At 39.1% G+C, this 27,774-nt stretch overlaps 1 protein-coding gene across 1 annotated transcript in view; it reads right to left on the minus strand.

Annotated features, from left to right (window-relative positions):
• The window catches only part of LOC140158947 (sodium/calcium exchanger 1-like), a 145,227-nt gene that overhangs the window by 20,038 nt on the left and 97,415 nt on the right, over positions 1-27,774 (minus strand). The window contains 2 exon segments of the mRNA XM_072182237.1: positions 7,882-7,981; positions 11,707-11,846. Of these exon segments, the coding sequence (XP_072038338.1) occupies positions 7,882-7,981; positions 11,707-11,846 (240 nt within the window).

Here is a 27,774-nt window from a genome sequence, read left to right on the forward strand (position 1 = left end):
TGATTACGGCAACAGATTTCCAAGGTATTCCCAACTTTTTGACTTGCATTTTGATAATAAAAAGTAAAAGACTTCTCGTCACGTTCTCTAGTTTCACAGCTCGTCACGTTTTTCTAGTTTCACAGCTTGTGTATGTACCATTGTAATAATTGGCACTACTTGGTATTGAGCTTAATATTAATTTAAACAATACAATTCCCGGGACAATTCTACTATGATTATTGCAACAGGTTTCCAACGTTTAAATCAGCAATGCCCACGCAACAGCCTTCTAACTTTTTGACTTACTTTTTAATAAAAAAAATAACGGACTTTTATTTACTACAGTTATGCTCATCTCAAAGGGGATCTTGCGAAACATTGCGCCTGCAGTTCTGTTGATATTGCGGTTTTCGAATAAGGCTAAAAACACACATGTTTGTTTGTGCACAAGTTGACATTTCTCAAGTGTCATCATTCATCTAAATATCGTCTTGTTTAAACAACACTCATTTTACTCTAATATAGTCATTTAAGATTTGTTACCGCATGAAACCAAATCTTCCCTCCATAATCCAAACTTCCTATCACTACTTGTTAAGTTTGAATAAAACTGCAAATCAGTGCAAGAAGACCAATCTGCAATAGCTGCCAGGTATCAAATATGTCCAATGTAGAATGCAGAAATTGTGAAATGTTTATAGGGCAGCTTTTGTAGATAGGGCAGTCTTGCACTATTAGCCCCTTGAAATACATAGTTTTTGGATGAGTACATAATATTATGATATATAGATACAGGGAGAAGTTGCTTTTCATTCAAACTTAAGGCAATAATCAATATTATTATTATCAGTCCAGCTAGAGGAGGTGCTAGCGCTAAAGTTTGTTCGGCTTATATAAAGCGGAAATTATTTGGCTTTTGTTACTGCGGACATCAATAAAGTCCAAATTCACGCTAGCGTAAATTCACGTAAGCGTGCGCCAGTCACGTATTATGCAATGCACAACTAGCCTAAGCATTGCGCCCAACTGCGTGCATGCCATTCTATATCAATACATGGTGTTATGAGTCTTATTTTTCCGCCTTATATAAGCCAAACAAACTATAGCCAAATCTGCACAGTCATACCAAAAGCATGCTATTTGTGTGTACTAACTGCCAATTTACCCCCACCCCAAAAATGAAAATTGAATCCGACCCTAATGAAGAAGGAATTCTGTATCAAATCATTGACCAAATTTAATACAATAAGCACTCGATGTAGTCACAAAAAATGGTTCAAATTAACAGAATTTACCTAGAAAGTGGAATTGGTTTGAATTAATTACAGACACTTAAAAGCAGTTTACAGTTAAAAGGGGAGTATCAGAAGGTGCACGTGTTTGGACATTTTCTTCAAGTTGACACTTTGGAATTACATGTAATGACGTTAATTTTTTGCCCAGCAATGACAATTTCCTGGTTACAATAATGTAAACAAAGCACAAAGATGTTCATTATAATGTTAACATTTGTGTAAATATTTTATAAGAAATGTAAGAATAGTTAGAAATAGTCCCAAACAAAAATGTTTGGTAGACTCTCATAACCGGTCGCGATCTTACCTTTCCGATGTTGATTAAGATACTTCTTGCATCGATCCCGAGATGCGGAAAAACCAATAGTCATTTTGTCCCACATAAATGAATAAATAACAAAAACCCCGATCCCCGGTGGACTCACCCAAAAGGTGACGTCACACCATATGATCGCCCTTATCCGACTTGGGATCCCCTACCGGACCAAACTTGTAGGGGTGGCGGGGTCCGGGATAATCAACATCGGAAAGGTAAGATCGCACCGGTTCTAAGTCTACCAAACATTTTTGTTTGGGACTAGACTCAGTACACCGGTCGATCTTACCGCTTCGATGTTGATTAAGATACTTCTTGCATCAACATCTGAAAGATCGATCTAGCAAGTAACCGACGGATGGAGGTACAAGATTGGTCAGCATCAGATCAGGGATCGGGGCGGTAACGATGGTTTTCGCGAGGTCAGAAAATATTTTTCCCCCAACGGTCGGGAAACAAAAAAGACCACGCGATCACAGACATAAACCTCCTTACTTAATAAGTTTGGTGGTTAAGAATAGCGACACTGGTTTTTACCATGCTGAGTATTCTGTATAGTCTGAAAACCTGGTACCCGTACACCACCGTATTATGATCGCCCGAACAATGTCCCGGTAAACCTCCCGCCCCGTCTCTGATTACTAACGTAAACGGAAGTATCGTAGAGAAGGGCGAAGGTGGCTTCGGGACACCGCCTGCTAGATCTCCTCAAGGGACAACCGAACGGTATACCCAAGATGATGAGATAGCTTTCGTGTCGAGTGGGTGGTGGGACGCGAAACCTTCGGGATCGCCCGGACCCCACCAACGCCTGGAGCAGCCATTGCGACAGCGGCTGGACCGAAAGGCTCTGTAAGGGTGATGAATGCGGTCGTGAGTCCTCGCAAGGCTTGTGTTCGGAAGAAATAGTGCTGCAGCGCCTTATCGGACACCCCAGCCTATCTTTGGCTTCCGCCGACCCTTGCCCAGCCCTGGGGATTGGCGAGGGACGACTGTCGGTGTGCGCCGCGCCCGTTCTTAGTCGCGCGAACAGAGCGCCGAGACAGTGTCGCTCCAGTGTTTGTGAACACGGAAGCTAACCTCGAGACCGTGTGCAACTCAGCACCGCCGTCCGAAGCCAACGCCAAACCGGAAAGCCATCTTGAGAGTTACGTATTTAAGCGTCGCTTTTGACGGAAGGTCAAAAGGGTGACCCTTAAAGTAATCTAAGACTGTGTTGGGATCCCTTAGGAGGATCACTTTCCTTTTTGGTAGACACTCGTTGAACATACCGTCGAGGCGTGAGACTAATAAGGTAACCATCGGCTATGATAGTCGACCGCCTCGAAACCTCGGTGAATGGAGAGGACAGCTGACTTATAGCTGGCCCCAGTGGCCCGCTGAAGTCTTGCTTGGAACTTTTCTGTCAGAAACTCCGGAACTAGCAGCACAGAGGTTCTAGCGGGAGAGCTATTTGTCTCATTGCACCAAGCGTAGTATGGAGCCAGACTCTGGCTATACGTCACGGAGGGTAGACTTCCGCCTAGCCCCGGCGATGAGAAAAACAGCTTCTGATGAAAAGTATCCCTCCGCTGCGTGTTCCCTGGTAAGGGCCATGCAGCTAACTGCAGGTGCTCTAGTGATAGACTGGTACCTCCGCTCCGGGCATCCGGAGTAGATCTGGTACTGGGAGTGCCAGCGGCCTTGCCGCTAGCAGAATGACAATGCAGTCTTCCCACCCGATCTTGGCCACCACCCTCATGAGTAGTGAGATCGGAGGGACTGCATAAGCTGTCATCCCTCCCCAGTCTATGGACAGAGCGTCCACGGTGAATGCTTGGGGGTCCGTGACCCTTGAGCAGTACACCGGCAGTGGATGATTGCGATGAGATGCGACCAGATCTTTCGAGGGGTGGTACATCCCCTTGAAGATCGTCTGAGCGACCTGCGGAGCAAGGGACCATTCTGCTGGTCCCGACACCCTTCCTCGTGACAGATTGTGCGCGAGGATGCTGGTGACGCCCGCGATGTGTATCGCTCTCATCGTAATCTGCCTGAACTTGCACCACCCTATCAGGTGTCGTGCATGCAGGCTCAATCGTGGTGGCCGGAGTCCCCTTGTCTGTTGGGGTAGGCTACCACGGTTGTGTTATCCGTCAGGACAACGGTATGTGATTCCACGATCACCTCTTCGTAAGCGAGGGAGGTTGATGTGAATCTCTTTTTCTATGGCCCCCATAGGCCCGAGACGGAGTCTCCGTGGATGTGGACCCCCAGCCCGCTTTTGACGCTATGGTCGCCACTACGTGACATACCGGGGTGCAGGAAACCTGACACCCTGGGTCAAATTGGGCTGATGGGTCCACCACCAGAGTTCCTCTCGCGCAGATGCCTCCGATCTTGAGAGGCGATTGGCATATGCAGATAGGCGTCAGAGAGATCTAGCGATGCTGTTCCCATGCCCCTGATGGAGCAGGCTAGCACCGAGGCGAGAGTCCCCATTCTGAACCTCTGGGCCTGAAGAACGTGTTCAACAGCCTGCGGTTCCGGATGGGGCTCCCGTCGCCGGTCTTTTGGCTCCAAGATCACCCGTAGAACGGGGGGTAGACCGGGACAATCGCCCGCTTCAGTGAGAAGCTGTGTGATCCCTGTCAGTAGTGCCCGACGCTGGGGGCCGTCTGACGGCACTACTGTGGACCTCTGAAATGTGCAGATGAATGTGGGGAGACTGGGTTGCCAGTCTGTAACCCCCACTCACCACTGACCATACCCAGGCGCTCAAAGAGATGGTTTCCCACCTCTGGGTGAAAGCCATAAGCGGTCGCCACTGGGAGATCCCCTGTGGAAAAACCGCTGAGCCCCCAGGAATGCTCTGCCTAGCTTCCCTTGGAAGAGCGCTTGCTCTTCTTCGGGCTTGCCAGCTGTTCCTGTGCTACCCTTGCGCCTCCCAGAAATGGGTGCTGCAGAGGTAGTGGGCTCGGGTACTGTTGGTGGTGCACGGCCTGCTGAAGTCGGAGCTCCTACCCATGGTAAGGGCAGTTTCCGACCTCTTCAGAGTGCTCCTGTTGGTAGCTTCTTTGCACGGTCCTCCACCGTGGCGCAGAAGCATCCAAAGAGAAAAAGGACCCTGCCTTTCCATCGCGTGAGCGATTGGAGTGGCCGCCCCTCCCCGGCGCTGAGTGGACACCCTATGGGCTAGGCCCATGGAGCTCTCGTTGAGGCTAGCTGTTAGCACCGCTAATAGGCTCACCTGCATGGAAGAGCTCAGATGTTGTCTGAGCGTGATACGCTTGACGACATCTGGGTCCCTCTCGGATCCCCTCAGGTAGGTCCTGTGGTCCTCCCGTTACACGCAGAGGAAGCGTGCAAGCACGCGCGCGCCATAGCTCTACTGAGCTCGACAGCCCCACGATATCTACCCGTGAGGTTTGCCGGGAATGAGAGTGTAGGCGCCCCTGTGAGGAAGCAGCAGCTGAGCATCCTACTGAAAGGATCCCTGGTCCTCCTCCATGGACTCCCCCTTAGGGGGTGTCCGGAGGAAGATCAGTGCTGTTGCTCCCCTCGCGGGGCAGCGGGGAAGGAGACTGTAGTGATGTCACTACCGGACTCAGCTTCCGACTCCTTTCCCTCGCCCACAGTATCCGTATCATGCTCCGATGATGACGGTAACTGAGGACGGGCATCTGAAAGCGGGTAAGAAGGCATAACCACTGTGTGGCTCGCCGACTACCTGCCAGCAGAAGAGGGAGTACTCCCGCAAGACCCTGAGGTATCCGCCATGGCACCACTGGGTCCGCTTGCTCTCGCAGCCGTCGTCCTAGCGCTTAGCAGCAGGGCCTACCCTGATCAAGATCTGGGTTAGCCCCATGCCGGCTGGCCTGGTCAACAGCTGATGTTGGTACTGCGTGGCCATCGCTAGGCGGCACTTGCCACGGTGCGAGGCCGTGGAATAAACACCCTGCGGCGGGTACCACGGGCATACCCCGCCGGCAGCTGACCCTGAAAGGATCCGCCACCAGGGTAACCCCATGGTACTGCAGTACCAGCACCGCCTCCCCTTGTTGCCACAGAGACTGTGGCGACTAAGGCGAGTGCTGCGGTACCGGTGCGGTATCAGCGTGGTACCCGTGAGGGTTCCCAACTGTGGACCGCTGTACCCTCGCCACACTGCGCTCCCTGTTTTGGGGGATCACGCTGTGTGCTGGCGTGGTACCGGCGCGGTACTAGCGTAGGTGCCCGTGAGGGCTCCGGCTGTGTACCACTGTACCCATGCCTCACTGCGCCCCGCAAGGATCAAGCCGCAGTATGGGTACCCGCTATACCGGCTGTCCCTTGGCTAGAGGGAGCTTGCCTAGTACCACGGGTAGCTGAGCGTGCAGATACCCCGATCAATCACCTCGCCACCTGAATAGGCAGCGCCAATCAATGGAGCTATGCCCTGTTGATTTGACAGTGATCGATCAAGAGAGGGTAATTGACCCATTGACGGTAATGGATCACCCACGCTCCGCTGGCTCTCGAGGACATAAGTGGGTTGTTGATCAGCTAGACTGTTCAAGCTACTTACTGTACCCTCTAGAGCTTCGCCCAAGGTCGCTGTGTGTGGCGGACCACTCACGGCAGCTATGGGCGGGTGCATAGCGGCTACCACTGAAGTCAAGCCGTAGCTCGCCTTTGTAGCTGCCACCGAATGCACCTGGGTCGCTGTCCCGTGAGAGACTGCGAGCCCAACCCCTGAATAATCGCCAGCCAGTCCCTGTGGACAGCCAGCAGTTATTCTAGGGCCCAGGGTATCACTCGGCGGTCCCGCCATGGAACGCTGCCGTGTGACAACCCCAGTTGGTTCTGCTAAGACTACACCCACAGCGTTAGCCGCGTATCGCCTCTGCTGAACCCATGCATGCTAGGGTTCAACCCAGGCAAGCCCGGGTACCCTTTGCATGCTGCCCGTCGCTGGCTACTACTGTGGCTGTTTGAGCCTGTAGATATGCCTGCAACAGACGGGTGTCCTCCTGCTAAAAACCCGTGAGGATTTTCGCTAGAGGACTGGTATCCTCCTGCTACAAACCCGCTTAGGGTTTTCGCTGGTGGTTACCGCTCTGCTGCCTGCTACTTTGCTCCGACGTATAGTCAGTGCTTTCGCTGGCTGCTGAGCCTTTGGACGCGCTTAGCAGTCCCGAAGGAACCGCTTGCTTGTCCGGGGACCGGAGCCCCCTTAAGCAGACCTGCCATGACCCATAGGGGCTGTCACAGCAGAATCCACCGTGTCGACCTTACCAGTGCCCTTGGTAGATTTCTTCTTCGTCTTATGGCGATGACGGAGCCTATACCAATCGTCAAGCTGGAACTCGGAGAGTCCTAAGCAAAAGAAAGACATCTAGAAGATCGTGAGCACTCCCTGTGGGTGAAACAGAGCGGGTGTGGGTCCCGCTCCGTCACCAGGGAAGGGCAAGCCCGACAGGGCCGAGGCGAAGCGAGGAGAAAGGGAGGGGGGGCACTACCCCCCCCCCAACACGCGACTCAAGCCCAGTAAGCAAACCTGAGCACGGAGGCTGGTCGCTAACGTTAGTGGTAAAGTAAGGACTGGCTAACTTTATTACTAAATGTCAGACGGGTCCCTACCAATCCCCACCGTATGAATATCTGATTAACTCGCCTTATTGGACGGTAATGAAGACATAACGATAGAGTAATCACCCTAACATAGCAACAATAACCTACCGTACATGAAATACAATGTGTATGTACAAACATCTATTGTAACTTACAGGCTGCAATGGTTGTTTTACGTGGGAAACAAAATGAATGGCGCCAACGAAGCGCCATTTTGAATTGCTCGTGTGTCCCGTGATACAAACGGAGGCACGATATGTAGCTAAGTTTTGGATCGCTTTTTGTCACTTTTTCGTCAGAAAATGCCGTCAAAACTATCCTCAGTCGAACAATACCGGTTTGGTTTTACCTAAGGTGTGAAACTACAACCGTATATCTCGCCTTGGTCGAGAAATTGATACACAGTGCTATAAACAATCGATAGGCACGTCTGTGTCAGTCGGAGACCAAGGAGGATAAGGGCGATCATATGGTGTGACGTCACCTTTTGGGTGAGTCCACCGGGGATCGGGGTTTTTGTTATTTATTCATTTATGTGGGACAAAATGACTATTGGTTTTTTCCGCATCTCGGGATCGATGCAAGAAGTATCTTAATCAACATCGGAACGGTAAGATCGACCGGTGTACTGAGTCTGATAAAACTTTAATAAAAACACTATTGCACAATAAACAAAACTCTGTTTTTGCTACTCACGGTGCTCGCCTGTGAAATAAGACATCCACGTCTAGTTTACCCGCACTCTCATACACTTGATATGCTGATCTGGCAAATGTGAACTTCCCTTTGAGCTCCTCTGAGAATGAAAGACAGACAAAAATAAGAGAAAAACATGTCACTTAACATACTCTCTAAACTTGAAAAACAGATCAAGGCAACACTTTTAATGTTTAGTTTGGGAAGCATGGAAAGGTTGAGGAGAAGTGATAATGATTTTCTTCTTCTATTCTCTTGTATCTTCTGCCCAATAAAAATGTTCCATTTGACTTAATTAGAGCCCTAGGTCCGTATGCACAAAAGAGTTAGACCGTGTCTAAAGTTAGACCTGGTCTAAGTGGAATTTAGTTCCATCAGGAATGGTCCTTTACTCTTATTTCCTTCCTAGAGTTGCTAGCAAATTCTAAAGATTTAAATGCAAAGTTCAAAAATAATACAAATTAACTTAGGAAAATGTAAAGGAAAATGTCCTTTCTCCTGGTACTAAATTCCACTTAGACCAGGTCTAACTTTAGACCCGGTCTAACTCTTTTGTGCATACGGACCCCTTACACACAATGTTACCATGTTGTAAGGCCAGAAAAAAAAGTTAGCAGCACAAGTCTAAAAAAGAGCAACACGCAATGCGGTTTTTAAATAAATTTATTTTTTCAATACAAAAAACTACAATACACAACCGGAACCACTTCACAATTTGTTTGTTTGTTTGTCGCTGCCATATAAGTTAACCCTGTGATTATAACATGTTCATTGCTTGCTGGTTGCTTTCGCTGATCATGTAACTTTTTCTAGCCCCATTGATCTTGTTTTTTATTTTTTTATTTGATTTTAACAATTTTTGAGCACAAATGTTAAAAAATGCAATGTGCAAAAAACGGCCTAAATAATGCAATGCACGTGGGCTACTAGAAACTAACTTGTTTCTTTTTTTTGGCCTGATACAAAATGATGAACACCTGTTAAAAGTTAACAAATACATGCACTAATAAAATGAACATGAACGCACACACAAAATCTTGCAATCATTCACACATAGACAAATCAAAATTAATTAAGTTCCCTAAAGGTTAATTAATGAAAGCTTAATTGGTTATAATTGATCACTACCCAATAGCATTCATACATATATGTATATATAGATATAGGTGAAAGTATCTACCACATAGCTAAAAATATAAGATACCAATCAATATGATTACCAGAGTTGATATGTTGTCATGACAATAATGATATATTAGCTGCTGCAAATTGAGTGTTGCTGATCATGATCATTAAGCACTAATGAATTTATTTGTGATCTCCAACATGCTCATCTACCCAAGACAGAGTTCTCTATGTGGTCTTAGACTCTGTTCACATTAGAAAATTTTCTTCTTTCGACGAACCTCGAACGAAGATTAAAAATCGTTTATTTCCTAATGTGTACGCACTTTTCTTCCTTTGATGAAGATTAAAATTGCTTTGTTCAACGAAGCTAAAAAGGTTGTTTCGACGAAGGAATACTTCGTTCGGCGAAGCTAATTTTGTAATGTGTACGCTCACTTCGTTCGATGAAGGAAAGTGATCATGTGACAAGTGACCTTCGCCAGCTTAAATAATAGCCGGGCGTTAATAGCTTCATTCGAGCTTCGTTAATTTTCATGAAATGTGTACAGTGCAATGTCTTTGTTCGATCTTTGTTCAGCGTAATGTGTACGCATGCTTAATTAGTTAATCAAGATTAACTTATCTTCGTCAAATGAAGAAATCTTCTAATGTGAACAGGGTCTTAGATCAAAGCTATGTCTAGTTTAAGTTCTACCTGGGTTGAATAGAACAGATATTTCAATACAAGTCCCTAAGTGCAACATTTTAATCATTGCATCATTTTTGATACATTCTTAACTAACTTACCAATAACCAGGGACCAATAATTTGCGCGCAAAAAATTTGCGCGCAGATTGCACAGAAATTTTACACATAAAACACACATTTAGCAAATGATTGACATGCCCTTAACACTTCAAGAAAGGCTGACATTTCAACAAAATGACTGTCATTTTATTAATTAAATATTAATTTGAATAAAGCTTTTAAAACATACCATAAAACGGAATTGACAAACACCCAACACTAGTACACCTCCCACCTAAATGTGTTGAGCTTCTGTAATAATCCATGTGTTCTTAATTTATGACAGACAGGTAATTTCAATTTCAGCAATATTTAATTAACAAAAGTATATCTTTGACAAATTTGACAAGGAGACATATCGGGTAACATAGCAACAAATACTCGCATGTCTTGCCTCTAATTAAAAATGACATCAATATGCACGCATCTCAGAAGTTCATGGTACGAGATTTCATCAAATATATGTTGTTGTCATGTTAGTGCAGCAAGAGCTGCCTTTAGTCATTGTAAAATTTGTAGCACTGATAAGGTGTTAAAGGAAGTGTCCGGCAATCACAACATTAGGTCTTATATGTTAGAAAAATAATTATCAAGCACAAATCACATGGTTTTAGTTCAATCAACCTCATATTAATTATAAAAACGAATAAAAACAGCCGCCTCTCAACACGCGATATTCAAAATTCCCGCAAAATGTTCTAGAGCAGTGACGCCATGGTTATTTGTGCTCATTTGTCGACAGGCTTCATTGAACTATTTGGACGTCACTGCTCTACACAATTTCGGCGCAGGAATTTTGAATATCGCGTGTTGAGAGATGGCTGTTTTTATTCGTTTTTATGGTTAATATGAGTTTGTTTGAAATAAAACCATGTGATTAGTGCTTGATAATTATTTTTCTAACATATAAGGCTTAATGTTGTGATTACCGGACACTTCCTTTAAGTCTCCCGTTAAGTCTGAGGGTAATGTGACTTGCTTCATGGAACAACTTTAATCATCTGATGAACAAGGCCTCATGAGATAAACATTTATCAAGTTTTTATCTCTGCAAATACAATTTCAAATTCTTAAACACTTGAGAATGTTCTTGTAATCTTATTGGTTCTTACCTGTGTGATATGATATGATATCACACACTTTAGGGTGTGCGTGTTGACGCGATACCCGTACGCGTATTTGAGATGCATAGCAACAACAGAACTGATCGATTATAAGCTCTAGGCAATTCCTTGTAAAAATGTAGGATTTATTTTGATTAAAATTTGGTATACTTATGATTAATATATTTATTTGAATTGAAGTGTTTAAGAATGAGAATAAAGGTATTTTTTTAGCCGCTTTCGTGCATCTATATCGTCTCACATAACATGTGACATCATTATTTTTGGCGTAAAACAACTCGGATTTGTCTTGTTATTTTACTTAAAATAATGATGTCGCATGTTAATTGTTATATGAGATAATAGATGCACTCCAGCGGCTAAAATCAATACCTTTATTCTCTTCTCTAACATGAGGCAGCCGTACTACATACTTTCTTGCATGTGACTTTGGTTCAACATGGAAGACTATGATAATGTGAAATTGGAAATTACATATTATTTTGAACAAAGTCATATATAGCACACGCTTGACATTGTGAGGATGCTACAGCTAAAAGGATATCTTCTTTTTTAAGTTTAGATCTCTAGATATAGGGTTATTCCAGTTGAAATCCATACACCCCATGGAAGACATGACCTTAATCATCCACACAGGGAGTGTGAATTTCATACAGGGTTACCTGAATGGGCAACTCCATTTGCAGTCTACACTCCCTGTGTGGGAGATTCAAGTCATGTCTTCCATACAGGGTGTATGGAATTCAACTAGAATAACCCATTTTTGTGACAATATATAAATCTTTACCTGTTGGTACAACAGCCTTGGCTTCCTGCTGCATTGCCCGCACTTTTTCCACAAGTGCCCTCAACCTCGGTGTCTGTGCCCGCTCTTGCGCATGCTTTTTTCTTCCGCCAAGCATAGACCGCACTGCAGCATGACGAAATCTGATATTGGGTTAAATGCAAATTGTACACATATTTAGTAGTTATAACTTATTAAAGAAGAAAACATCAACAATAAACAAACTGACTATTTTCAAATAATATTAACTGGTAAATAGTTCATCAAGTATTGTTGGGTATATGCATTGTTACATCAACTCACATACTTTAAAATTAAAATGAGGAACAACAGCTCCTTGTATCTTCCCTGCATCTACATATTCTATATATATGCAAATCTACATTCACATTATACATGTATGTTAATACACATAGTTAACTAAGTTATGTTTGCAGAACCTAAAAAGCTACGATGAATAGTAAAGCTACATATATATATATACCATGAAAACTCTATAGTTAGCATATGTGCTTGCTATTGAGCGCTTTTAAAACATGCAAACATGAAGCGCCCCATCCACAAAAGTGTAAAGGGTTTTGAGCAAATCATCGATACACATAGTTATATATGAACAAACAAACCTGCAAATGTGTGTCTCAACCCCATTAGCTCAGATGGTAAAGTGCTAGACTTTAGTACAATTTCATGTATTTAAAAGCGCTCAATAGTAAGCACATATGCTAACTAACGAGTTTTTACAGTATGCATGAAGAACATTCAGATCAGTGGCAATGCCAGCATATTCGCCAGCGAAGTGTTATGTGTAATCCGATTATCACCATGTCAACTGGACCACGCTGAGTTCTGCACCACGATCGAAATGATCGCAACACAAAGTCTATGGCATGTACTACCAATTCCAAAAGTTGCGTGATCCAGTTACCAAGGAGTTATGTAACCACTTCGCTGGCGAATTGGTCTGAGGTGCAATGCGGAAACAGGGGGGGAAGAAACAAATCTCTTTGTTTTCCTTTTTCTTGGGAAAGTGTGTGGGTTCGTGTGTGTGTGTGTGTTGGGGGGGGGAGGGGACTGAATATAATGGGAGTAAAATTAATGTGCCCACTATGGCATAACTACTGAGCAAAATGTTCAACAATAGTGTATATATTTATTCTTCTCAAAACAATGCTAACATGATTAATGTACACGCTTAGACTTGACTGACATTGAAGAGGGAGGGTGGACATATACTCCCAAGCATACATTCTCTACCATGGTTATCCGTTATTAGTATACAACAAGTATTTGTCATTCAATCAGTTTCAAGTCATTTTTATTCATGATAAATTAATTATACAGGGTGTCCCAGAAAAAATTACCGGGCCAACAAATTTGATCGTAAGTCGAGAAATAGACATCAGAATCCAAAAATCTAAACATCAGCATGTAGCCCATCTGATTCTGCATCTCATACGCTAATTTCGCTGGAATCGGTTCACTGATCGCGAAGAAATGAGCGATTACATAACGCATGTGTCAATTCACTTCATTCCAAGTTTGAAAGAAAGATCATTCAACATAATGCACACTAGTTGTTAACTGTCAATGGGCTTCGTATTTTCTTCTGTGAAATCCTCGTTTTTTAAACAATCTGTTTCTTGCAAAACATTTAATTAGGTTTTGTTCAAATTTGAAAACCTGCACGATATTGAAAATGAAAGCTTGCATGTAAGATGATGCTCGATTCTTGTAAATATATATTTTTCGTTAATGTTGCATAAAGAATTATTGCATAAAAATTTCTCACACACATAAATGTTTTTATTATATTTCCAATAAATTGTAATGCAAAATTTAAATCTTTTAAAACTTTGACAGTAATGATGCTGGTTTCAAAAATCACACGTAAAGTTGTTAGCACTTGATCATTGTTATTCTTGTCTGAAGTGTTCTTTGGAAAGTTAAAAATAATATAACACATTTGCACAACATGAAGAATTGAAGTTGAAAAGCTTTCAATTGCAGAAATCAAAGTTTTACGGACAAACTGTTATTCATCTTCAGTGAAAGCATGGATCACATAACACCGTCCGATTATAAAATAGATTATATGGACTAAATTTAATGAGCTACACCCACTTTAGGCAGCGGTGAGCGAGTATGAAAAAAGCGTCTGTTAATCAAACTTGGAATGAACTGAATTGATGCACACATTATGTAATCGTTCATTTCTTCGCAACCAGTCAACCGAATCAAATAAAATTTTCGTATGTGATGCACAACAAAATAAGCTATGCGATACATTTTAAATTTTTTGATTCTGATGTCTATTTCTCGACTTACGTTCAATTTTATTTGCTCGGTAATTTTTTCTGGGACACCCTGTATTTGACGTCAAATAAAGTACCCATCAAAATATTTGTTATTGAATACTTTATTTTTGTCAATATTTTTGAAAAATGAATTAAAATAGATTGAACACCCATTTCCCTTGTTGCATCAAATATTCAACGTCAAATAAAAAAAGTATGAACTAGGCATGAAATGGAAGCTGTAGGTACACTCATAATAACTGGGTGGGTGTAAAATTTTGCCATAAATATAAATGCATGGATAAAATCTTTACAAAACACATCAATGCAACAAACACACACAAAACCCCATAGCAACCAGCTTGAAATGCAATCCCTACACTTTACACATCATCATTCATTTGCATTCATGCTTGCGCCACATATTACTTCCCCTACATTCACGACTACATTATTTGGCTTTCATAATTTGCATTCAGTATCTACTTCATCATCTTCATCCGACGACTTCCTTCGGGTTTGTCATATAACGTTTCTTATATTTCTATGATGCCATCAGTGTCATTTCCTCTTCTTCTATATTGTCCTATATTTATAGCTATACTTACATTATTTATATAATACATTTATATTTGTAATTTTTTCCCAAGTCATCAGTTGGATTATATATACTTAGAAGCTCTTTACATCTAATTTTAGATTTATACTTGGCGGCTCATACTTCAAGTATATATACTTAGCTCTTTACTTTATCTATTTTAGATTTTAGTTCAAAGAATCTTTGTTACTTATTATTATTTCTGAATTTGTGGGCATTGAGTGCTGGTACCATGATTTTGTTTTGGGTTTTTTTTTTTGTGGGGGGAGGGGAACAGGATCATTTAAGGGAAGGGGACAAAAATTGTCCCAATTTGCTTAAGATGTGGCATTTTTGACTTAAAAAGTTTAAAATTTTCAAACTTCTTATTTTGACGAGGGAGGGGCAGGTGGGTGAAAAGCCCAAGAATGGGGTGGGGGAATATGACCCCATACCCCCTTTGGCACTGCCACTCAGGTCCCCTGCATGTGACACTTTATATATTTTGGAGGGTAGGGGCAAAATCAATTCAAAATTGAGTTCAAAAAACTGTATACCGTCTACAAGCATTTGATGAAAGCTAAATTAAAATGAAACAGACATGAATATGCCAATACAATAGATTGGTCGTACAATAGCACTTGTTTGTATCGGTACTTTATTTGCTCAATCTCCATAATGTTACACTGCAAAAAGTGTGTTTAGGAATTAAACACTTTTCTAAACACTATCTTGCACCATGTTTTTAAACATGTTTAAATGCTACACATGTTTAGGAATTTGATGGGCTGTGTTTAGGAAATTTGACATTGGTGTTTAGGAATCAAACATGTTTAGAAACATGGTGCAAGAAAAGTGTTTTATTCCTAAAAACCAATGTCAAATTCCAAAACACATACCCATCAAATTCCTAAACATGTGTAGCATTTAAACATGTTTAAAACATGGTGCAAGATAGTGTTTAGAAAAGTGTTTAATTCCTAAACACACTTTTTGCAGTGCACTGTCTGCACACCCCCATCACGTCAAGTGCCCCGAGATGGAGCGGTTAGTAGCTATATATCAGGGCTGGCTGCCACTATAGGGTTTAGGAATCAAGCATGTTTAGAAATGTGGTGCAAGAAAAGTGTTTAATTCCTAAACACGCTTTTTGCAGTGTATAATTTTGTCAATGGATGGCACCAGGATTAACCAAAAGCACTCTATATGCTTGTCGACAAGGTTTTATGGTACTAAAGTACACCTGAATGCTAGAACCTTCAACTTATAATTTTTTGGTTGCATCACACTGTAAAAAAAAAAAAAATTAAAAAATGTAGATATTAGTACACATACTCTTAGACATGACTGTCTTATGTGACACTTCATATATTTTGTGGGGGAAATTCATTTCACCATATTGGAGGCTCACTTGAAGCAAATTTCTTGGAGGTTCTTGACAGCAGATAATTTATAATTTTCCTTAAAAGCTTTCACCTAGCATCCCACATTTTGTTTTCATCATTTAGCTTGCAGGTTCTTGTGGCTCTTTGCATCTAATTTTATATTTCTTCACAGAACCTTTCATTCATTACTAACAATTTATGGACTTTATACACTGTTGCATGTGATTTTTGATAAATTGGAAAGAAATTTCAATTTCATCATTTAATACAGTTGGATGCACTTTATGCACCTAATTTTAGATAGGCTTTAAGTTTTCATAGAACATTTCACCTACTATCATACAATTTTTAAAAGTTGAATTAAATAAGGTTGCTAGTTCACTGTTGAACAGTTTTTTATTCATTTTTCCTGATTTTATTCAAATCTATTTTTTTTGGAAAGGAGGCCAGGGGATCTGCCTCTCTCAAAACAATTTTATTATATGATATAAAGTGCCCACACAGTGTTAAATTAAATAAGTTAAATTGAAAGAGTGAAATAGAACAAAATGAATCCTTAAGGGCTGGGGTATGAACGTTTGGACAGTATTTATTGTGGGACATTAGAGCACATCAGACATATCGAATTGCATTCTGAATACGAAGAATATCATTCTGATATCAAATAATTTTGATTTTTTGAAATTCGCAATTTAATACACATTTTATGGCAAATCATTAAAAATTGATATTTTTGATATTTAACAGTACTTGAAGTAAACTTAATAAATCTGATGATTTATACTTACAGTGTATGTAGGTGGGATGAAAAGCCGACGATCAATTGAAAATTTTGACCTTTCGTATTGAAGATATGGATTTTTTCCCCCAAACACCAAAAAAAATTAGGTCTTTTGGGAATAAAATCCATATCTTCAATATGAAAAGTCAAAATTTTCAATTGACCGTCGGCTTTTCCTACCTGCTACATACACTTTAAGAATATGTCATTAGATTTATATAATTTACTTTGAGGACTGTTATATATCAAAATTTGAAAAATATCAAATTTTTATAATTTGTCATAAAATTTATATTATATTGTGATTTTCAAAAAATGAAAATTATTTGATATCAGAAAGACATGCTTCGCATTCAGAATGCAATTCGATAGGTCTGAGGTGCTCTCATGTCCCACAAAAAATACTGTCGAAACGCAATAAACGCTCATTTTAGATCCCTTAAAGAATAAAAACGTAAAAATGAATTTCTATACTTATTTATTTATCAAATCACATTACATTTGAATTTGCTCAAGTCATCCCCTGAGTAGAGATTTAAAGAAAAAATCTAAATGTACCACCGCTGTTGATGGGAGTTTCAACATTTTACTGTCTAAATTTCACAAAAAGTAATACCAACGACCTTTTTGAAAAATATTTTGCTGTAATTTATTTTGTGTATACAAAGACAATAATTATCTAGCACCTGCCATAGTGTCCACATGGGATGCAGACACTCTGAGGAAACTCGGAGGGTTAGAACTCTTAAGGCTCAAAAAAACTAAGCTTATGGTATTTGGTACTAGTCATTTACTTGGTAACTTTGATAATATTTCACTTTCATATGCAAATAATGTTGTGGATAGAGTAGATTCATTTAAGTATTTAGGTGTAGTGTTTGATCCACAACTAAGTTGGGACAGTCACGTTAATCGTATATCATCCAATATTTCCAAACGCATTGGTATTATTCGCAGAGTTAAATATTATCTTCCTCCAAGAACACTTAACATGCTCGCCAATGCACTTGTAATGCCACACTTTGATTATTGCAGTACTGTTTGGTCAAATTGTAGTGCTCATTTATCCAATTCTCTTCAGATACTGCATAATAGATTAGCAAGGATTCTGCTGGCTGCTGACATAAGAACTCCAATAAATGACTTAATGAAATCTTTAAATTGGACAAAACTGGATGAAAGGTGGAAAAATCAGCTTCTTGTTGTAGTGTTTAAGTGCCTTCAAGGTTCAGCACCGTCTTATTTGAGTTCTCAATTTATTTTTACCGAATGTATGCATACAAAAGGTACCCGTAGTCAATCTTCAAAAACTTTAGTTGTTCCACTTTGGAAGAACACTCTGGGTAAACGTATCTTTCACTATAGAGGAACTAAGTTGTGGAATAACCTTCCAGTTGGTGTGCGCTTAGATTATGACACTTTGAGTCTGCACATGTTTAAAAATGCTATTGTTTAAGTAAGATTCATAATCGCATGATTGTTTTTCAATATGTTATATGTATTATTTGTAATTTTGTATACTTATTTTTGTTAACATTTTGTATGTAACAGTTATCTGGACCTCTTGGGAGACCAGTACATATGTATTGAAAGAGCTATCCAGAATAAAGAAAGATTAAATAAATAAATCAGTCAGGGGTTTCACCCGTTAATGTACTTAGAGGTCTGAGGTTTTACACTCCAAGGGAAAACCCCAAGATATTTAGGGGGTTGGGTACATGGAAGGCAGACAGTCAGGGTAAACAGGGTAAGGATCAGAACCCTTAAAGGCTCAATCAGATTCAGGGGTATTGGATGTGTGGATGTACTTAGAGGTTTGACACTCCAAGGGAAACCCCAAGATATTTAGGAAGTTGGGTGAACCTCTAAGCTCACTCAGAGGATACTTGGAGGTGTTGCCATGTGGACACATTATTTTGTGGGTTTCATTCAAAGGTTCACTTAAGTGTGCTTAGTGATTGGCTAATTTCTGTTTCTACTACACCTCAAGCACACTTGGGGTGTAGCTTGTAGGTGTAGCTCAGGGTTTCTACTGGCACAACCACCATGTGGACACAACTCAAAGTCATTTGGTGGTTACCCCTGAGGTTCATACTCCTGTGAACATGCCTATTTATAAGTGTGATGGTTCTGAAATAAGACTGTCCAAATGATTGAGGACTAACATGTATATTTAAACTACATATTGAATGGTTACTATTGAAACAATATACAAATGCCCACAATGTCTTAAGGTGCTTAAAGGTACAGCAGAGATTTGCTGCCACAAACCCTGTGTATTTTCCATTTTGTGTAGATAATATTTTTCAACTCACTTTTGAGGGGGCACATCCCCCTCAAACACCCCCTGCGTGCACAACTTTATGGGTACATAATTATAAAGCAATAATTCAGACAAATTTATACATCAAAACTTGTCCAAAAAATTGGCTTCAATTGGGCCGTCTTTTCGCAAATTTGATATTTTCGGCTTTTTCAAACTAAACTTTTACACAATAATAGTGACAAAATGGTCCACCAAATGGCTTCAATTGGGTCTTCATTTTCCAAAGGTTTCTAACTTCTCAGGAATTTGGAAAAGTATACAAAAAGTCCCAAAATTTCAGAATATGCGAGTGTAGTGAGCAAAAAATCAGGTTTTTTACGCTTTTTTTTGGACAAAAAAGGTCCAAATTTTGTCCAGTTATCACAAAATTGGCCTCCCCTCTTGGAAAAAAAAAAAAGCCCACTTTTTCAAAATCAGCACCCCCAATTGAAATTCTGCGTACGGGCCTGGGAAAGTCAATGCAAAATTTGTCAATTTTGAAACTCTACCTTTTGTAAATTAGTTACAATTAAGGTATCAAAATGTGAAGAACAAATTTATCCATCCTATGAGCTCTGAAATTGCCTTATTTTAATAAGACAATTTCAACTTAAAAGTGTTGTAAATTAATTAATTATCTTATTATTTTGTAAAGAAAGTCTTTTTATTTATGTGCAATGATACTTTGTGTGTGCAGTTTCAAGATAGTTTTACCCTGTATACATTGATGACAGCTTGAACAGAAAAAACTCATTCAGGATTTAATTCACATTGCTCCGGGTATCCTGCTTTGGCGTGAGCATACCCAAAGAAAACTCTGTATAACTTTATCATTGCCTTTCAGCGTTGATGGACTAATCAGCCAACAAACACAAAATGTTTCAAGTAAAAACACATTGCTGACAAGGTTCACAATTCTAATAATAACATTTTTATTTGATTATAAAATGAAAATAAACAGTTTTGATGTACATTGTAGTTGAAAATTGCCAAAAGGAAGTCGTATTACGTGCATAAACTACTACACCCAAATAATTGTTTAGTGACGCAATGAAAACAATAATACCTATACAATCTCCTCAGTGTGTTTACAAAACTACATCTGGCAATGCTGGGCGAATCACCTTTTTTACTTTTCACATCTTGATAAAAAAAATAGTGGGATAGACTTTTTTATAATGACAGGAGTTCATCTTGGACAAGTTTGGACTAAATCCGTTTTTGAAAGTGGGGGGAGGGACACAAAGACAATTATATTGTCACTGATACTACAACACGACAGCAGCTTGTAGGGGGTGCCTGGGGGATGTGCCCCTCCTGAGAAGTGAGAAACTTTTGAAAAATGAAGGCCTAATTGAAGCCATTTGGTGGACCATTTTGGCACTATGATTATGTCAAATTTTAGTTTGAAAAAGCCAAAAATTTGTGAAATTAGAACCTAATTAAAGCCATTTTTGGACACGTCTTCAGTATTATTGTATGAATTTATCTGCATGGTATAATTGAATGATAGTGATATGAGTAGGCATCTTATCAAGGCCTTATCTGCATGGTATAAGGCCAAGTAAAATAAATAACATGGAGGCCCATATCATCCAGACTTTTTCAAAATTTGGCGAGGGAGGCCCTTATTATTTGTTAATTTGTTAGAAATTTACTATTCATTTCTGTGTAATATTGCAACTGCAAACACTTTGTCAACACATCATAAAAATGGGGAGGCCTCTAATATTTTTGTTATTTCTCCAAAGCCCTACCCCTAGCTGGAAGAAAGTGTTTGCAATATGTTTATAAATGATAACCAAAAACTTCTTAACATGTCTTTTAATCGTAACAATTTTAGAAACAAAGTAAGGGAGCAAATAAGAAAAAGAAAAATATTTGAAAATCTCCCAAAATCGGTGAGGGCAAGGAGTAGGCCCCCCTACATGATATTTATATTGAATATGATAGTGATATTTGTTTGAAGGATAATACAAACGACTAGTTCCTTTTGTATGAAAGTTAGAACAAATTAGGGGCCTACTATACACCTGACTCCCTGAACTTTTCTTGTATTTGACAAGTATACTGCAGGTTTAGCACTTCTGTGGAACTATAGTAATTTTTGACCTGGATTTTTGGCTATCGACCGTTACCTACTTCTAATTGCCTACATTTGCTGTTTTGTTCCCCTCTGTGTACCGTCTAGTCCAGGGGCGGATTTAGGGGGGGGGAGGGCGCAGCCGGCACGCGCCCCCTCTATTTTTTGACTAGCAAAGGGCGCCGGCCTAATTTAAAAATACAAAAATGAAAGAAATTTAAAAAATGAACAAATTCGCCATGAACAGCAAACAATGGGCCAAAACCGTTGAGTTTTCGAGGGTAACCCCTTAGCACCATTTTTTTTTCGTCAAATCGACCAAAAGGCCCCTCTATCAAAAAATTCCTGGATCCGCCCTGGTCTAGTCTGTATTTTTACCTGTTTCCCCACTCTTTTCCTTTCCAGTTTACCTATATTTATCTTTTCATTGTTTGTTATGTTTCCATAGATATTGGCAGTTATACAAACTTGTCGATTGATTGAATGATTGATTGAAAACCCCGTTAATGAGCAATTCATAGAAATTCTAACTCATTACATTAAAAAAAGATTTAGTGTACTTTGCTCTTTTACTTTCCAGTTTTACCTATATTTATCTTTTCATTGTTTGTTATGTTTCCATAGATATTGGCAGTTATACAAGCTTATCGATTGATTGAATGATCGATTGAAAGCACAGTTAATGAGCAATTCATAGAAAACTCATTAAATTGAAAAAAGAAAGATTCTACTAATTCTATGATTCTGAAAGCAATTTTCCTGCTTTATATTGAAAACCATTAATGAAAATATACTCTTGATGCATTTTTAAAATGATTTATTGCAAGCAAAAAAGCTTAAACCCTAATGCCCAAGTGCTTTTTGACAATTGGAAGGGGAAAATGAAGGAATAAAGAGAGAAAAAAACCCAATGAAGTTGTTTGTTTTGGCCGTGGAGTTCCTCAAAAGTGCTCCAGGTAAGCAAAATAAACAAGTTGTGTTGAAGTTTAATTTAAATTACTTTCATCTATCAATTTATTTCAATTTCTCTGTAACAGCATAAAATTGTATCTATTTATTTTAATTTCTCTGCAACATTTTTCTATGAAAATGATTATGAACAATGAAAGAAAATGCAGAAGGTTACCATGGTTACCCAAATAAAACATAATCTTAAGGTAGGACACCCCAGTATATTTCTTTCAAAACAAACTTACTGTAAGCAGGGTATAACTGTACTGAATCAGTACATATTAAAAACTTACATAAATCAAAATAATATTATAAACATTGGCAGGGCTATCTGAACACAAAATAAATGTTACAGGGGGGGGGGGGGGGATTTGGTTCCCAAATGGGCAATTTTTGTAGCACTATCACTGATGATTGTTGTTATTATTCTGTCCAGCTTGGAGGACACCTCTGCCACTTTTGAAGAGGTATTTGAGTGATTTGATTTAATTCTTAGCAAATCAAGGCTGGGATTGCAGATTTACTTAACTGCTATAAAATTGCAGTCACACACAAGAACCTCCTCTGATAGTAAATGGAATCTGTCCAGCGTGACATAAGAGGTGTCACCATAGCTGGAACGTATATGTATAATATCTACAGATTATAGGCTACACAAAATGCAGGTTAGTTTATTAAGGTATACACACAAATCTTTTAATAATAAAAAAAAGAGATTTCACTAGGGTTTAAATCATTCAGTATAATACTCTTGGTCTACTACTAGATGTTAGGTACTATAAGCTACTATAATACACCCTTTAAAAATTGGGTAAAATAAACCAAGAAATAATTTCATCCATGTGGCATTTGACACAGAACCCAGACTGGTTTCATACTTGATCAGATTCGGCCAAATGCATTGTATTTTTAGGACAACAGAGCACGTTTTAATTAAAGTCATATTATGACTTTAAATCTCCCATTAAAAGTTCAAGCAATCTTGTTTAATGGGTAAACTGACCAATCAGTTGTTTAACATATTTAAACAGGTTGTTTAAGAACTTTAAACCAACTGTTTAATTTTTTTTTTTGAATGCTGTTTAGTTCACCTGTTAAATACATGTATGGTTGTTTAACTGACTTTTAAACCACATTTTTAACAGTGTAAGTAAATTTACCCAGAGTTTTAAGAGTGTATTTCTTTTAATCAAATAAATGCTTTGGTTCAAGGTAATGAACAATAGTACTCCCATAAGGAAATTATAATTAACATGAATTGAAACAAGAAATTATACATGTTTGCAACCTTTCCCTTTTAAAGGGAATTTTCATTCTTTTCTGCCTGCCTTGCATACAAACTCAATTTCTAAGATATGGCAATTAGCATGGTTAAAACAAGGAGGGGTCATTAGTACAGGTGCTTTAAGGCAATTAAGAAGTTTGACAATATCCATGTACCACGTTACGTAAACGCAAATTTGAAGATAGTCGCATTTAAAATCTTTTGAGAAACAATTCCAAATCATGTATTCATTAAAATGTGCTGAATGATCAAACTGTTTCATGATATTTGAACTAATCAATAGTGAATAGCCTCTTTAAAAGGAAAAAAAATGCATTTTTTTGAAAATGATTTGCTCATAATATAGGTTTAGAGTTTTGGTTTTTCAAGCTTCAAATTAATTTTGTAATTGCAATAAACAGTTGGTGATTCCATCTACAAAAGTTGTTTTTTTTACAACAAAATTGAAGAAAAGGTCTCTTTGCAGCAATTATTATAAGGCAAAAAAAAAAAAGGTTTGTCTCAAAGCTCACAAGAAATTTAAAAACAAATGCGAAATGCGATTTTTTTTATTTTTTTTTTATTCCCGACTTTTTTTCATGGTATTTTGAGATCAAATTGTGGGATTTTACCAACGTGCGCGCAAGCTTTGAGACAAAGCTTTTTTTTTTTTTGCCTAACAAAAAGCAAACAAAATTTTATTACATTCTAGCAACTAATTTCAGAAAGTTTCAATTTATAATGGGTTGTTCCTCAAAAGACTCAAACACTATCTGTCCACAAACCTGTTTTTATTAAATGGGTAACAAAACTGTTCAGGAAAATCCTCCATATTGCCTTAAAAGCAAAGTAAAACAAACTACCAAATTATCATCTCTAGATGCAAGAAGGATCAAAGGAGGAGGTTGCGTAAAAATCCACAGAATTAAAGTCCTAATGACTCACCTAGCTAATGCTCTGCATGGCGAAATTTTATAAAATGCACATGCAGCAAATTGTGGTAAGAAAGGGATGAAAATGAAAAGCATGATTTTTATGTTACTCGATTAGCAGAGACATGCATGAATAAGAAAAAAATCTAAGCATGTAGAAGAAGAAAAAAATACAACATTGTTGACATTGGAAGCATGATGATCAATTACTGGACTGTCTTGACATACTTTTATTGATGGATGAATGATGCTGGTTAGGGTATGTGCGGTATACTGATGCTAAAATCGTTACCAAGATGAGGGATAGTCTCCTTAGTCGCCAGTTTGATACTGCTTGCTCTCCACACAAAATGTCTGCCAATTTGAATGTATAACACTGTTTCTGATTGGCTATAGAGATCTAACATGATGAAGATATATCCAGGAACTTTTCTCTAAGTTCAACACTAAAAAACAGGACTCTATCATGGGATATAATCATAACATGTGACTATGGTTACTGATGGTCATGACTCATCCCGGGGGATAGGGGAGGGGATAATATTTTATTAAGGGGGATGGTGATGCCTGTGTGGGGGTTTCTGACCAAATACACTCATATTTGGCCATTTTAGCTAAAAAAAGTGCTCTTGACACAAATTTGTTCCACTTTTGCAACATTTCACCAAGTTAGCTTCAATATGGCAAAATTTTACACGCTCATTTGTACCATAACTTATTCTGTCTCCAAAAGGTGCTGGATTCAATATGCTTCAAGAAACTGTGACTTGTAGCACCAAGCAGCCGAGTAATGAAAGCCTTCGTTTCAAGTCATGCTTGATGACGCTGTAGGAAAGATTTCAGCCACCAAAAAGGCCTTTTCGCAATGTTATTGTCTGCAGACAGTTTGTGTGGAGTGAGTGGAATCAAACTGACTGTGGAGGAGACTAGACGAAGGTAAAGCTGGGCAACGTAGGATGACCATGTGATGTATTTACTCAGCGAGTATGACTAAACATTGCCAATGTTAACACAACATATGCAAACATGGTCTCAACTCTGAGCTGATGAAATTTCAATCTCTTGATCGATAATCGATATCTCAATGAATACCAAGATCTGAATATTTCATGTTATTAAAATAACCCCTGGTGGAATGGTGGCTCTGGAAATGAATGTGGTCATAAATACTAATTTCATCACCATGATCACTCAAGAGGTACTTTCAACACAGAGGAAAATAATTGTGTTTTAAAACGGTTTGTTTAAACAGTTAGTTTAAACAGTTAGTTTCAGCAGGTTAAACATCTATCTCTGCGGAATTACCAAGCATCTATGACTCCATTTGAACATTATTATTGAGAAGTCAAGAATGCTTATTATACAAGAATTAGTGAGTTGAGATCAAGCAATTAAAACATGCCTTAATTCCACAAGGGTGAACTTTAGGGTTTATATCATCATACTGTTAATTTCATGCTAAAGCCACAAGTTGCATAAGTTGGTGGTAGGTAGGGGAGTGCACGGTGGGTGTGCATTGGTGTTTGTAAATGCTGTCAAACGAGGACCTACATATGGATACACACCGTAAAACGAGGACACACCTCCAAACGAGGACGTCCTCAGTTTGAAACTATGACCAGGATGACGTAAATGATGCAAATATGCATATAAGATAGCATATAAGATAGGTCCCCCATAGGCGGTATAGGACGGGTCTCGGTTGGATAGTAAGTTGTCTGGTGTTTTTGTGTGAGGTCTACGGTGTGTCGATTAAGAACGGGTGTGTATGTCCTCGGTTAGATCCTCCTAAAGTCAAGGTATTTACAAACAGGGGTGTGGGGGTGTGTGTGCACAAGTTTCAAACTTTTTGCAGTCCATTGTAGTATGTTTATTTACATTTTATGGCTCAATCAAATTCAGGTTTAGTATACAGACAAACTTGGCAAGGAGGGTTTTATGGGAGGGTATTCACAGAAATACAAACAAGAACTGTCTTTAAAAAGACAACGACACAGATGAAGATCATGTTTCATAATTTTGCATTGATAAGTGCCTAGAATACCTGTAATTTGTTTATGTGTGGAATAATTTACTGGGTGAGAAATACAGATGTTTATTGATAAATACCACTAATGACATACTTGGAAATACTTAAATAATTTTCATGTTGAAAGCTAAAATTACTTTTTAAAATGTGTGCTAAATTCACTTAATTCATAATTGTATTAAAAAGCTCAAATTAGAGATCACATCCACCAATCCAAAATGACTGACAAAATAATACTTCATCACCAAACCCTTAACATTAGGTTATGGACAGTGGTGTGCCTGAAGGGGCAGGGGGTACCTGATAACTCTAAGAAAAAAATAATAAGGAATATTCCTCATCCTTAGTACTGTTTAACACACAATTGGTAAGCACCTTGATTTAGGCAACACATTTTCACACATACACTTTGCGTGAAATGAACCCAATTGTACCAACTTGCACTTCAAATATGAAACTCAACATTTTTGTGCACTGCATGTGCAGATATCCCGGTAATAATGGGCCAAACTAATTCTCACATGGAAAGCAAATTTCTGCCCTCCACCCTCACAAAATGTCCTGGCACAACTGGTTAACTGGTTGGGGAATGATTTGGGTGAATTCAAATACTACGGTTAGGCAACTGTTAGGGCATGGCCATTTCCTGAGAGAGAGCCCATTAAATAATATTATGCAACTGTTGGGGCATGGCCATTTCCTGACAGAGAGTCCATTAATTTGCCAATTTTCCGTTACAACAAAAATAATATATTTCTTAGCATTGCACTGACCTTGGTGTTCATTCACTTTGGTTTACCTAATGGACTTCCTGTTAATAATAATAAAATTACCTACTCTCATCCTTGGATGCACAGTTCTGATCTTAACACTAATCTGTGTCACTGAAGTTCACCCCTGTGAGTTGACCTATATCATTATTTTGAGCATCCCATAATTGTCTGATTTCAAAATCATTTGTTTATTTAGCACACAAGAATGAAATTATGTGAATTTGTATCAACCAAATTGTCACATTTGTAACAACTATGAATTGCATCGTAAATGTGATATAATCAAATGGGTCCATTTTTAAATTCCAAGAGGTTTTTGAATGCTTTCTTATTAATGCAATTATATTATTCAATATTCTACTTAACATAACATGATACAAGTATTAGCGGCTATCTACTGAAGATAACATGTTAGTTGCTATCTACTGAAGATAGCATGATACAAGTATTAGCTGCTATCTACTGAAGATATCATGTTAGTTGCTATCTACTGAAGATAACATGATATAAGTATTAGCTGCTATCTACTGAAGATAACATGTTAGTTGCTATCTACTGAAGATAGCATGATACAAGTATTAGCTGCTATCTACTGAAGATAACATGTTAGTTGCTATCTACTGAAGATAGCATGATACCAGTATGAGCTGCTATCTGCTGAAGATATCATGTCAGTTGCTATCTACTGAAGATAGCA

The sequence above is a fragment of the Amphiura filiformis genome, chromosome 8 (genome assembly GCF_039555335.1).
Source record: "Amphiura filiformis chromosome 8, Afil_fr2py, whole genome shotgun sequence".
Lineage (NCBI taxonomy): Eukaryota > Metazoa > Echinodermata > Ophiuroidea > Amphilepidida > Amphiuridae > Amphiura > Amphiura filiformis.